Consider the following 14127-nt stretch of genomic DNA (forward strand, 5'->3'; position numbering starts at 1 on the left):
CCCTGGAAACTGCCGGCTGTGTGCATGCTGTGACCCTGTTTTCATTGAGGAACACATGGCTTCTGCTCACTGCCAGCTACAGCCCTGTCTGTGGGCTGTCACTGGGGGTTACCTGACAAACCCTAAGTCCGTGCCCTCAGTAGCCCCATGGCAACCTGCACAAGTCCAGCACAAGCAAATTCGACGGCAGGCAGGTTTTATGACAGCAGTACTCAATGTGCCTTCTGATAACACCATCCTGAGGAACAGGACTACTGTCTGTGTAAACATCTGCTTCAGTTCTGCCTACAGCTCACAGATGTTGTCACGCAACAAAGCATGGTAAAAACTGCTTGGGACCATCTCAGTTTTCAACAAGTGTTTTGACAAAGTTTCCTCTGTATCTTCTTTCACAGAGAAGAGCTAAAAGAGGGAAAAAAATAAAGTACCTTAGATGCCAAAACTGAAATAATTTTAATGTAAACAGAGCTTCTTTTACTACAACTTGTGATCTTGTGTTTTCCCCTGAGCCCTTTCCAAACACTACAAATTTGAGGGGTTGGGCCCAGTGTGAAATTAGAGGGTTTGCCTTGCTGCTGTGCAGTAGTCTGGATAAGGAATTATTACAGTTTTTACCACTAACGCTGTCTATTTTAAGCAGTTTCGGATGCTGACGAAAGATGTTCTAAAAATGCTGTCAGTATTAGAGCCATGGAAATGCATTTTCAGGTACTAAATGTGAGGGTGACAAACCTGTTACTGGCCCCACCCTCTGGAGTTAAGGCTAAGCCCTGGCAGGGAGGTGAGGATGCCACAACGTATCAGACAGGTTGGTTTCTATAATCCTCAAAGACACAAATAGAACATACATTAATTGCATGAGCGTTTCTCTCCTGTGGCTACACCCTGTCTAGTTTTGTGAACCTCTGAACCAACAGCCCTGCACCTCTTAGTAGATACTCTTACTTTCGAAGGTCTCCAACCTGGTAGAGACCCAAGCTGTGGGCTTCTGAAGCTGAGGACAGCTTTGCCGGGGTTGCCACTGCCTCTGAACTAACTCCATCTTCAGCGTGCATGACAATCTTGTCAAAATGCACGAACACTATGTTATTATTTTAAAAATAAGTCATGATCTAGAAACAGACCAAAAAGACCCAAACATGTAAAATAGCTTATTTTTTGCTGGCTTTTTTTTTTTTTTTTTTTTTTTTTTTTTTTTTTTTTTTTTACAGCGTTTGGAAGTAGTTAGACAGTCTAACAGAAAGACATGACTGCTCATTTATTTTTTTATTTTTCTTGGCTGTATACTTGACCAACTCCATACGGACAAGACATTTAAGTTCTCCAGGACTCCAAATGTTCTCATTATTCAAATTAGTGTAACAAGACTTAACTGTTTACTAGTGGTTTTCAAACAGGAAGGAAAAATAAAATAGCAATAGAAGCACCAGTTTTATTACAGTCCTTTGAGCAGCAACATGTGTCAATTTGTGACAACGTGGAATCTTCAGAAACACACAATGGACAAGGTACTGTACATAATTTCTCAATATTGTCCTCTTCCTACAGTTCTTTCAAGGTTTCATTCTATGCAGATGATGAAGTCTGACAAAAAATGTTGAATGCAAACATTCTGAAGCTGTCCTAATAAAAAGTTCCTAAGCAAGTCTGTAATATAATGACATATGTAGCAATGTCTGCTGTCCAAAATACCTGTTGGCACTTTTGAGCAGCAGTGTTTCTGGTTGTTTCTACCTCTGTCAGCCTTAACCAGTTAAAAGTCATGAATTTTCAAAAGCCATTAATTTTGTTAGAAAAAGACTAATGAGACTATGCTTTACAATTTGGTGTCATACACGGCCTATTTTCTAGGGATGAGACTGGTTATCTTTAGGAGGGTACACCCAAAACCAATCAGGTTTGCAGCCTCTGAGGAATCTCAGAGCGCGATTGCCAAACACCCCAGTGGCATTGATCATGCTCTGTCCACTCATCTCTGTGATCTGCTGATCACAGTGCATGTCACAGCCCCACCTTGCATCGTTTCCTGATGCTTCAGGAGTGACTCACACATCCTTTCGACTTTCCCTGAAAGGAGATTCTGTCGCTTTTCTGTGCCTGGGGAGTTTCACAAAGCCCACTTACCTAATTTCTAGTGAAGACCTGGAAATGACCTCACCTCATTGCCCAGTATCACACTAATTCTGACTGGCTTCAGAGAGAGCTGGATTTATTTCCTTGGATCTGATTCAAAATTCGCTCAAGTCAATAGAAGATCTCCCCCTGGAGTCAATGCCCCTTGAGTATTTTAGTGAACTAATACTATACTTCATTCTCCAAACAGGTCGGGATCTGATGTAATTTACAGAGCAAAAGTAGAAAAATACAGATCACATGATGTTTCCTAATGTGAGCTTACATACTTTGTGTATGTAGAGTTTAGTGACCAAAACATTTTTCTTTTTCTTATATAGTAGAGCCAGTAATGTGCTCGTAGCGTTTAAATTATAATTTGTCTGAGCTGTAATTATGCTTTAGTAAGAGTAAACCACAATGAGCCTACACTGCACTGCCTAATCAGCAGTCAGCTATTTGATAAGAAGAGGTATCTCCAACAGTTGATAAAATTATCCTGTTTATAACCAATATGCAAGGCCTTACCTTTAGAGCTGTGTGCTGAGTAAAGTTAATAAAGAATAGCCATTGAATATGGTCACGTATTTCAGCACAAAGAGGTACAAGCACCACAAAAGGTACAAAAATGACCCTGTCTCCCAAGCCCCCAGACACCAAGGTAGCTGTGTAATAAAACTTCAACACTCAGGCCCTTGTACCTGTTTAGCCTCCTGTCTGCTCCGGTGGCTTCGATTCTATTGAGAAGCTGCCCTCAAAATAACCTGGAAAGAGGGTAAGATGAACTCTGCTGTGAAGGGCCCCTCATTTCCATTGCCTTGCTGGTGAGTGACCTCATGTACAGCAACTCTCCTTCAAAAATACTGAGCAACGTTTAAACAATAATTTCTTCACATTTGGAAATCTGGCAAAACCACAGGTGGCAAGGTCCTTATTAGCCCCTGCAAACTGGAGCCAAATTAAATGTTATACTACGAAAAGCTGCCTGGATGCCCCTATGTTTGTAGCAGAGTTACCAAAGTGCTTTCTACAGGTGCTAGCTTACATTTTATTACATGTCACAACATAACAGTGCCAAAACACACTGTGAGAGGCTCTAGTCCACACAAATACCCTAAGACCATTCAGCCCCTAGGTACTAAAGGTTATAGCTATTTTCTGATAAAAAAAAAAAAAAAAAGATGCCTATGTGGTATTTGAAGGTGCTTGTAGGAAGAAGCAGGGCAACTTTCAGTAGTAGTCACTCCAAGACTTCAAAACTGCTTGGATTTGTAAAACTAGGCACAGAACAAGGATCAGGAGAAGAAAGAGGACTAGCTGTACCCAGCCTGTTCTGTTCTTCAACATTTACATATTAAATAAATAAATAAATAAAGGCAAAAGTGTGTCATAAAGTTTATTGGTCCTTTTTATCAAGGCTTACATAGGTCAGCTTGGCAATTCCTTAATGACAAGACAGCTCTTCTCATCTTGCAAAAACAGTACTTTAACATGGAATAGCAGGTTTATAATAAGGCAGGCATTTCTGAGCTTATTGATCCTACTCATCTTTCTGGAAAATGCCATCACGTGATGAAAGCCATACAAGAAATCCATATCTGAGACTTTAGTCTTCCCAAGTTTTCATATTGCTAGGCCAAGCTTTCGAGTCTTTGACAAGCATATCAGAAGAATATACTTATCAATCAGAAACCAAGAAAACCACAAAAAGAATCAAGACAGATGTGGCAAAACTCTGATTCTGGCTGTACCAGGAGCAAATCCAAAGAGTACTCCTTTAACTTGGACACATCTGAGACAGCAGCAGGGCCCTGGAGACAAAAACAACACACAAAACCAGGTACAACACAAACATAGCTGCGCACAGAGACAAAAACACTAAGATAGCTCACCAGCAGTTTCACTTCACTCACACAAAGTTTTCAAACAGTTTCACTTATTGACATCTGCACATGCAAAAGCAGAAGCATATTTTTATTGTACCATGAACTGGTAAGAAGAAGCTTCAAGTCTTTGGGCAGGATGTCATTCTGGTTTTATCCTGTACTAAAATAACTTGTTTTTCTAGGGTGCTAATGTATCTTTTAGAAAGATCTATGCATATTTTTTAACTGAATAAATAAACTCAAGGTTCATAAAGCATTTCCAGTATATCATACCTATCTTTTGTCTTCCATTTTGACATTGCTTTTACACTTTGGAAAGCCATCTTAAAGCCTGCAGCCGGCTTTCCCGTGCTTCCTCCCCGGCAACCTGGCAGGGCTCTGGCACTAGCTCCCATTTTGCAGGTTCCCACAAAGCTGCGTTGCTCAGAGACAAAGCACACAGGACTACTTTTTCCTGAGCGAGGAAATGAGGATACTGCAGTACCAGGAGCGAATCTTCAGAGCACCCTTAAGGTAGGGACATCTACCAAGTATTCTAGAAAGGAACCAAAACCGAAAATAAAAACTAAACGCATGTTCAGTGAAGAGCCTTACAAAAGTGCTTGTTCTATATAGATGAGCGTTCTGTTTTTTAATTTACTGAGGAACTACCAGAGTTTATGTCAAGCACGGAGTATTTCACACGGCACCCCCAGATGCGAACAAAGCTCACTTTAAAGTGCGAGTATTCCCTGTCTGCTCTCAGCTCGCCGGGAGGGGAGTGGAAACACCCCCCGCCTGTCCCGGGGGAAGAGCCCGGGGCCACCAGGCCAGGGCAGAGACCTGGGGACCGCCCCGAGGCTCCGAAGGTCAGCGGCGGGCGCGGGAAGCCCCGAGCCGGGAGGTGGTTTTCCAACAGAGGGCTCTGCTCCCCTACCCGTGTGTCACAGGACAAACATTCCCGGGAGCTCCCGGCCATGAGTAACACTTTCCCCAGGGCGGCGGGGGCCGCTGTCCCCCAGCTCCCCGCCACGGCCCCAGCCCGGGTAGGGCGGTTTCACAGCCCGGGTAAGAAGCGGGCACGGCCGCGCCTCGGGACGTCCCTCGCACGCCGCTCCCCCATCCGTGCCGCGGCAGAGGCGCTGTTGAGGCCGGGAGCGGGTCCCGCCCTGCCCCATCCAGTTTCGCCCAGGTGCGGCGGGAGGAGGGGGCGGAGGTGGTTTAAGAGCGCTCCCGCCGGGCCCGGGGGAGGAGCCGCTGCCGCCACCGCTGCTCCCCCCGCGCGTCCCAGGTGTAACCGGAGCCGGGAGGGCGCGGCGCAGCCACCAGCACCTGCGGAACCTGTCGGGCGGCTCACAGCGCTCCGCCGCCGCCGCGCACGCACCGCTCCCTCTCTGCCCGCGTCCCCCAGGACTTTCCCCGGCCCCTCCGCCGCTCGCCCCAGCCATGAAGCCGCTCTGCGGGGCCGCGCTCCTGCTGCTCTGCCTTGCCGCCGCCGCCCGGAGCTGTGAGTGCCCGCGCCCGTCCGCCCGCTCCGCGCCCCGCTCCTGACCGAGCTCCCCGCCCCGGGCCCCCCTCCCGGCGCCGCTCTCCACAGGGCCGCTCCGCTGGGCGCCCTGTGCCACCATTCCCCCTTCGCTCGGCCCCAAAGCGCCCCTTTGTCCGCGCCCCGAGGGGAGCCCCGGCGCTCGGGAAGGGACGGAGGGAGGGAGGGCGGGTGGCCGGGGGGACGCGGGGGGTGCGGGCACGCCACGCCCGGCCGGCCAGGGGCGGCTTTGTCCGTCCTGCCGGGTGGCGGTGCCCGCTCACGGCCGCGCTTCCCTTGCAGCGTGTGTCTGCGAGAAGAACAAGCGTGTCACCAACTGCAGGATGGACGGCAGCGGCCGGTGTCGCTGCGAAGCCATCGGCTCCGGAATCATCGTGGACTGCTCCACCCGTGAGTAAAAGGGCACGGCCGGGTGGGTGGCACGGAAACGAGCCCGCAGAGCGCCGGGGAATGTGTGGGAATGACCGCTGGGTTCCCAGCAAACAATGGAGGCAAGGAAGGAGTTCTTCTTCCTGGTCTTCCAGGTCAGCTGGTGTCGGAAGAGAAGCGTTCAGGGTTTCTCTGCCTGTACTGATGTAGGCTCACGCCTCCTCCTCAGTATTTGTTCACCAGTGGCAAGAATTTCTTGAAGATTATCGTTTAGCTTCCTTACAAGCGCATATCCTCTCTTTTTCTACACATCTAGAGGGGACAGAGCCTTGTGACAAGACCACTCTGGGTTCACGCTCAGGTGTGAGAAATGGAAGCTTTAAATCCTAAGGCTGGACTTGTTGGTCTTTGCCTTGAGAGGTGGCCATACCCTAGTTGTATTGATTTTATGCACCACCTACACAGTAGATATCTGCTCTTCTGTGTTATGGCTTCGAATCTGGCTGCTGCTGATGTAACCCTGTGTTTGTACGGGCTCGGAGCTCTGGTTTGGACATGCGTGGTCTGGTGCTGCATAACGCGACTTTCTGGTTGTTTTTAGTGACCTCAAAATGTCTGCTGATGAAAGCAGAAGTGATGGGCTCCAAGTCGGGTCGTCGTGAGAAACCAAAAGATGCATTTGAAGATACCGATGGTCTCTATGATCCCGAGTGTGAGAACAGTGGCGCTTTCAAGGCGAAGCAGTGCAATGGAACCACCTGTTGGTGTGTGAATACAGCTGGAGTTAGGAGAACTGACAAACACGATGCGGACTTGAAGTGCAATCAATTAGTCAGAACGATGTAAGTCTTTCAACAGGGTGTGCTGTGACATGAAAACATTCCTCTGTGAGGCTCTGCCTTGTGTGAATGATGCACTGGGGATGAATGAAGATGGAGCAATCAACACTTGGTTATTTGGCTGCGTTTTTTTCTTCCGAAACAAGGAGATATTGAGTGGGTTTGGAAGAGACTTTGCCTTGGTTTTGTCTCATTGTTCTGGTTTTTTAGCCTGGGGTTAGATCTTTTTGTTGTGTTTTATATGCGTGTACTTCAAGAATATTCATTGTACTTCAGGTGGATCATCATTGAAATGAAACATGCTGAGAGAAACGCTCCTCTGAACGCCGAGTCTTTAAAGAAGTAAGTGATGATAGTAATATGTTATGGTAGTGTATGCATGTCCTAGTAGATATCTAGTGTATTTCTAAACAGTTGCTAAAAGCATTGACAGACCTGTGAACTCACTTGTAAGACATTTTAGAAGGAAGCTGCAGATTCTTCCGTAGAATTGCTTTAATTTGTATTGGAAACAAATGAACTGCTAAAGAGACTCCTTTCCATTTAAAATTGATTGCTAGTTTTTCCCCCTTCAAATCAATATACTAAAAGAAGTGGAAGGTAGTGGATGAAACTGTTCAGAAAGTAAGCCGACAAAAATGGCAGAATGACTAGATAGAAGCAGCAGGAGGAAAACGAGAGTTTAGCCCTTTTTTTTTTTTTTTTCATTTTGTTAAAACCCCACTTGTAGCTATTAGATCAGCTCCTTTCCAGAACTAAAGCTGCTGCCCTCTAGCTCTTCTTCTGAACTCTTCAAACTGGTAAAGCTCCTTTGTCTAACACAGGTGTTTATTTTGCAGTAAGTGCATCTTCACTGTTAGGAGTTAATTGAACTCTAGTGTGAAGAGAGTGCACTGGGTTTGGTTGGGGCAGAGTTAATTTTCTTGGTAGCAGTTGGTGTGGTGCTGCGTTTTAGACCAGTGACCAAAATGCTGTTGATTAATTCACCAGTGTTTTAGCTGCTGCTGAACAGCACTTACATAATGTCAAGGCCTTCTCAGACTCTCACTCTGCTGCCCCAGTGAGTAGGGTGGGGATGGGCAAGAGGCTGGGAGGGGGACAGGGCTGACCTGAATTGACTGAACAGATAGCCTCTATTGTATAATGCCATGTTCAGCAATAAATCGGGGGGAAAGTCTTTTCCCAAGTAGCCATTGCTTTGAGGTTGGCTGGACATTGATCTCTCACTGATGACTGATTGCTTTTACATCACTTGAGGTTTTGTATTTCCCCCACCCAGCCCTTTCACTTCCCAGACTGCCTTTAGCTCAGCCAATGAGGGTTGTTTGTTTTTTGGGTTTTTTTTTCCCCTTTTCCCCCTTGCTTTTGCCCATCTGATTCTTTTCCCGATCCTGCTAGGGGGAAGTGAGTGAAAGACTAGGTGAGGGTTTAGATGCTAGCTGAGCTCCACCCACCAGAGACTGCAGAAGAAAACAATTACACCAGCCTTCTCTACTTGTCAAATGATATATGTGAAAAAATACAGTTTTTACAGCCATGGCTTTCATGTCCTTGCAGGTATTTCACGGATACCATTACCAGTCGTTACCAGCTGGATGGCCGCTTCATAACCAGCGTTCTGGTAAGGGGCACATAAAGTTTAGTAAAGTATCAGAAGTTCATTTTGTTGTGAGTACCTTTAAAAACTCGTGTTTAACTAATGCAATACAGCATGAGTTCTAGTAGAAGCTCTCAAAATGGTGAGCAGTTAGCCAATAGCTGTATCTGAACAGAAATGCTGAGAATGACACTGCTCTCCTTAGTCTGTAGATAACTTTGCTTCACTAAAAGGGAAGTGGAATTTGAATCCTACTGTAAACAGTTGGCTTGAGTTCAAGAACCATAAACTTTATCCAGGATGCAAGTGCACAAACTGGATCATAATATTTTGGTGAATATTTGATAGCTGGATTTATCTCTTTCTTAATACCACATTATACTTTTTTTCCAGTATGAAAACCCTTACATTACTATTGATTTGAAGCAAAATTCCTCAGCCAAATCAACTGGAGATGTGGATATAGCTGATGTGGCCTACTACTTCGAGAAAGATGTAAGTGTGTCATGGGTCAAGTCTACCAGAGGCCGGGTTTGTGTCTTGCACTGCACTCGGGAGTCTTGGCTGTGTGCTGGCTAAAGCCAGGTGAATTATTCCTGTGATGAGATCAATGCCTTACCACAATGTGAATGAGCACGTCTGTCTTTTCCTATCTGCTTTAGGTGAAAGGTCAGTCCATCTTTCAGAATAATGCTGGGCTAAATGTCAGCATTGACAACGAGCCCGTGAAGCTGGAGAAGACAGTGGTCTACTATGTTGATGAAATAGCACCAGAGTTTTCCATGAGGTCTCAGATTCCCGGCCTCATTGCTGTCGTTGTAGTGGTAGTAATAGCAATAGTGGCTGCAATCGTTGTCCTGGTAAGTTCTAACAAAGATGCCAAGCAGAATGGTACTGGTAACAATTTGGGGAAGTAACAGCACACGTTTGGATTCTGATGGAAAGTCTTCCTTTGTAAATTGCCTTGCTTCCTCAGACGTGGGAGGTGGGAAATCGGTGATGGGCACACTGTCACTGTTTCAGGTTACAGCTGGAGGGTGTCACCCGGAAAACAACTACTGGGAACAATTCACAGAGGTGAACTAAGTGCTTCCTGGTTTAAAGTAGTTGAGAGTGACAAACAACCTCGTTTGTACCTACCTCACATTGGAAGGATGGGGAACAGGCAGCTCCGAGTTTGTGTCTTCAAAGTCAAAACCAGATAAAGTTACTTGTGTATCAAGACTTAAAGAATATTGCATCCTTCTGTTACAGGTCCTGACAAGGAGGAGGAAAGGGAAGTACGTGAAAGCTGAGGTAATTAATTGCTGTTGGTGGTGTATGTGTGAGGGGAGGAGGTTGATCACAATCCAGAAACTTTTAAGTTTGCTGTAGTTTAAAAGCTGGCTTTGGGTGCTTCAGATGTGTTCAGGGAGACTGAAAGTATTCAAATTCTGCAGCTGGTTTTCACCTCTGTGTAGTTCTGCACTAGTTTCAAAGGCAGGGGTGATTGCTTTTCCCAGGGCTGAGGGGGTGGGTTGGGTTTTTCTGTAAGTACTATTTTACATATGTATAGCAAAGGGCTGTGCAATCCACAGGAAGTGCTGATAGTCTTGTTCTGTGACAAGGCCTTTACTGAGGTATTTGCATGGATCTCACAGCTTCCATTGAGAAGCTACCTTCCAATGGAACAGCAAATGGTGCTTCACCCAAGTGTAGAGCCTTTTGTGGAGGAATCCAAACAATGTTGTAGCAGCTAAACAGTATTGTCTGCTTCCTGCATGTGCCCTAAGTAGTGCTTTTTTCTTTTTTTTCTTTTAATCTGGTGGGTTTTTCACTGTTGGTTCTGTTAGTGTTGCACCAAATCCACTTGCCAATGAAATTCTGGGCTGTTAAGTCCCTATGACTTACTGAGTCTTCAAGTTTAGAAACAGCGCAGATGTTGATCTCCCTCTACCTCCTCCCCTCCAGGTGAAGGAAATGAACGAAATGCATAGAGGGCTGAATGCTTAACTCAATCAACTGAAGACACCCCAGATTCAAGCAAGAAGACAACAAAAAACATTGGAGGCATGAATCTTAACTCTTAATTTCCTCCTGAAAGGGAAGCAATTGTGCTCACTTAATGATTGTTAAAACTCTTAACAGCCAAGACTGGTAACCATTCAACTACTTTTACTGTTTGTTGAGAGTTAAATGCCCCATCTTACTCAAGTAAAACTTAACTATTGCTCCCTGATTTTATTTTTTTTTTATGATGATGAAACGAGTTGACAACTGCTGTTACTAGGGTTTTGGAGCATACATGCCTAAATGGTTATTTTACCCTTGTGGGAGTTTTATTGAAAGTAATGATTTTGTAGCCATGTTGTAACGAGACTGTCTCCTGTGTAACTGAACACAACGTTTTTATGACAGTTTGTACATATTTGAAGTTGCTGTAACTTTTTTATGACTTGAATTAATAAAACTTTGAAACAGGCTTCTAATTCTTACATGGTGAAATGATAATCTGCTAAATTATCATGCTTACAAATTTGTAGTTTGATTCCTTAAAGCAAGGAACCTCAGTAGTTTAAAATATTCTAGAACTCCAATTAGCAGTTTTTAGTAGCCATCTAGTATCTCAATAGCATGATTTTTTTTTTCTTAAAGCTGTGAAAAGTATGCAACAAGAGTGAAATGATAATACACAGATTGTTGTATAAGAAAAATCAACAGGGTGAGAATGCAGTCATTTCAGGAATTCATAGACTAATCTTTCCAATGCTATGTAGGTATTTAAAATAAGCCTCTAACCTAGGACATCCCTAGTGCAGGGTTGGGGGTGGGCAGACCTGGCATCTGATGGTGGAGCTGGGGGAGTGCAGTTTACCCCATTTACTGTGATTTTTGTCTGTGGCAAAGCTGCTGCACAGCAAGGAGCTGTTTCTGCTGTTAATCCTGATCTCTGCCATAGCTGTGGACCAGACTTCCATAGGCTCTCAGCCTCTCAGGACATGAGAGTTTGCTTTGGCTGTCAGTAACCTGTGCCATGGATGTTGGCTAGCAATCCCTCCAGCATATCTGATTTATAAAGGAAATGCTGTAACTCCTGTTGCCAAAGAAATAATGAGATTCAAGATAAGGACCTGAATGACAAACCTTGTTACTAATGTGGTGCATGTTCTGACCCACCCTGGCTTAAACAGGAAAAGTAGGATAAGCTACTGGGAGGATATTCTATCTACTGTCCATGAAACTAAATGTGAAGCATGCCCCAGCAGTGTGCCTGCTAGCTATCACAGGGAACTTGCTGAACTGTGGTGGTGTCACCTCTGCTGTCACAGCCACCAGTATCCCTTCTGCCTTTCAACAGGGTGGTACCTCACATACATGCATTGCTGTGGTGGATATTGCACAAAAATCCTGAAGTAGGGAATTTACTGGAATGTTTCGCAGCCTTTTCAGGCAGCTTTGTCAATGATAACTTCTGCAGGGCAGGCTCTCCCTCTGCTGATCTGTGGCATTCCCTTTCTCCCCAGGTATGCAGGCAATCTGCTGAGGTGTGATGACTTTTGTACAATTCTGTAAGCTGTAAACCAAATAAAACCAAGTTTTCAGTAAGATGGTCTTGTGGTGAGACGTGTGTATTACTGTCTTCCCCAATGCTTCAGTCTCTCTACCTACTTCCTTAAATGTCTGCAATATGGTATCCTCATCATTTCTTTCTTCTCCCCAATATTCTAATGCCATTGTTTTCTCTTCTCCTCCCTCCCTCCACATTTCACAGCAGGTTTCTGGCCTGTGGGATGGAAAGAGGTGTTGTGTGCTGTGGTTGGGCTGGAGCTGCACGTGTGCAGACTTGACTGGACGGGCTGGTCTGTGGCTGCTGTGTGGCCTGGACCTTGTCCCAATCGGTTTGTTTGAACATCATCTTCTCCCTGCTTTTCCCACACTGCAGGGAGGCATTCCCTTTTCCTTTTTTTTTTTTTTTTTTTGTTTTTACTTAGTGGAGCTTTTCATGTCAGGTATGAAGCTTAGTGCTGTATTATGGTCTTCTTCCTCATCAAATTTGCCTGAAACTAGCCAAGTGATTAGAAAACCAGAAAGTTTAGAGAAGTTCTTAAAAAAACCCAGAGTTTAACTAAATCCACAACTGAAACAAATGCACTGTTTCTAAACTCAGTTACTATGGTAGTAACATGGTGCTGCTCAGCTCTCAAAGTGGTGATCCGTGATAGTTTTTTCATTAGTTTCCTATTCTAAATAGTTTTATTGACATATTGGCCTTTGTGTTGTTCTATTTACCAAACACTGCACTTTTCCAGCTGCATAGAAGTGTGTATTTAGAGGAAATTGGAAAAGCATGAGGGGGAAAATACCTGAGAAATTAATGTATTGGTATCCTGCAGCTTATTGTGTTTTATAGATTTTTTTACCAAAAGGAGACTAATGTGATGAAATTCAAAGGAAAAAAAAAGCCATTATCAGATTGTGTCAACTCTCCACATATGTGTGAGATAGTTCTTCTCATATATGGAGCAATATGGCAAAAAATGATTGCTACTGAAAACTAATACGGCATTAAATAGCAAAATATTAAATGGTCTCAATTTTGATTCTTGGATACTACTTTTAATACTATTGGAAAACATTCAGCAAAGTTAAAAAGAGAGTTTTCTGTAAAAGAAACAGATGAATAGAACTTAAAGGACTAGTAGTCTCTGCATCAATTTTTAACTAGGTAAATATTTTGATACTTCCATTTGCCTTATTCATTAACTTCCTTACGTGAAGGAGCATATTTTTAAAATCTAAAGTTCTACACAAAGTTGAGATACCATGTTTCCTCTCTTTTCACGTAATGTCAATTTTGAGAAAGCATGTGAAGGGCAGATTGAAAGTGTATTAAGACTGGATAAATGAGGTTTTTGTGTTACAGTGGGGGTAGACACAAACTGTAAGAAACCCTAGTAATAAAACCTATCTTAGTGCCTATGTACAACACGGGAAAATAGTGTTTGTATAGGCAAGTGCAAATCTATTCCTCATGAATTATTACACTAGCAAATATGTATTATTATTATTACTGCAGAGTAAAATTAAATATATGTTTATGTAGAGACAATGACAGACTTTTTAGAAGAGGGTATGCTACTAATATATCTGAGAAAGCATGACCAATAAAGTCTAAACAATTTTCTTCTAAGACCTGAGTAATGCCAAAGCACAGTTTCCACAGCTAGAAAATGAAAGGTCAGTGTTGCATCTGTGGGGTCTGTTGACAGTCCTGTACCCATTAGCCTCCTGAACAGTCAGAGTAGTTTGGTAAGAGAAATAACACTGTTTGTGAACCATGTTTATTTATATCCTTACCTGCTGGACTTTGATCACCCGAATACAGTGACTTTGGATGACATGAAACAGCCAGAAAAATATTCTAGGAAACTAAAAATGCTAGCAGCTCTGCTGCTCCAGCTTTACAAGTGCTAGTTAGGGAATTCTAGCAGCTCCCAGGAGGGGCTGCAGTCTGGTACAGGTCCATCCCAGGGCATGCAGGCAGTCAGGCACACTACAGGGGTGCCCTGTGTGTTGGGAATAGTTGATCCCAAACCCAGAGATTTTTATGAACTTTATTAAAATCCTTGCCTTAGCAGGGACATGCAAGGGCAGACATGCACAAAAAGGAGGTGGTCTGTGATGGTAGAGGAAATGCTGACCAGTTTATAGTGTGTGAAAACCTCACACGTGTAAGAAGTGATTTTTTTTCCTCTACTATCCTCGAAAAGCACCGCAGAATTCTTACACCTGCCTGCCAAGTAGAGCATGGCTGTGCCA

The 14127-nt window shown here is 44.2% G+C and overlaps 1 protein-coding gene across 1 annotated transcript; it reads left to right on the forward strand.

The window, feature by feature from the left end:
* The first annotated feature begins 5136 nt into the window (after window positions 1-5136).
* EPCAM (epithelial cell adhesion molecule) lies at window positions 5137-11917 on the forward strand. Its single transcript, XM_038133808.1, has 9 exons — window positions 5137-5484; window positions 5806-5913; window positions 6494-6734; window positions 7008-7073; window positions 8289-8352; window positions 8722-8823; window positions 8991-9188; window positions 9583-9624; window positions 10279-11917. The coding sequence occupies exons 1-9, from the start codon at window positions 5424-5426 to the stop codon at window positions 10318-10320; spliced, it is 924 nt and encodes a 307-aa protein (XP_037989736.1). The 5' UTR covers window positions 5137-5423; the 3' UTR covers window positions 10321-11917.
* The last annotated feature ends 2210 nt before the right edge of the window (window positions 11918-14127 follow it).

Source organism: Motacilla alba, chromosome 3 (genome assembly GCF_015832195.1).
Source record: "Motacilla alba alba isolate MOTALB_02 chromosome 3, Motacilla_alba_V1.0_pri, whole genome shotgun sequence".
Taxonomy (NCBI): domain Eukaryota; kingdom Metazoa; phylum Chordata; class Aves; order Passeriformes; family Motacillidae; genus Motacilla; species Motacilla alba.

What these genes read in the sequence shown, in the direction of transcription:
- EPCAM (XM_038133808.1), top strand. Translation starts at nt 5,424, where the DNA reads ATGAAGCCGCTCTGCGGGGCCGCGCTCCTGCTGCTCTGCCTTGCCGCC. An exon ending in CATCGTGGACTGCTCCACCC is followed by an intron (nt 5,914 to 6,493) that starts GTGAGTAAAAGG and finishes GGTTGTTTTTAG; the next exon opens with TGACCTCAAAATGTCTGCTG. An exon ending in TGGCTGCAATCGTTGTCCTG is followed by an intron (nt 9,189 to 9,582) that starts GTAAGTTCTAAC and finishes CTTCTGTTACAG; the next exon opens with GTCCTGACAAGGAGGAGGAA.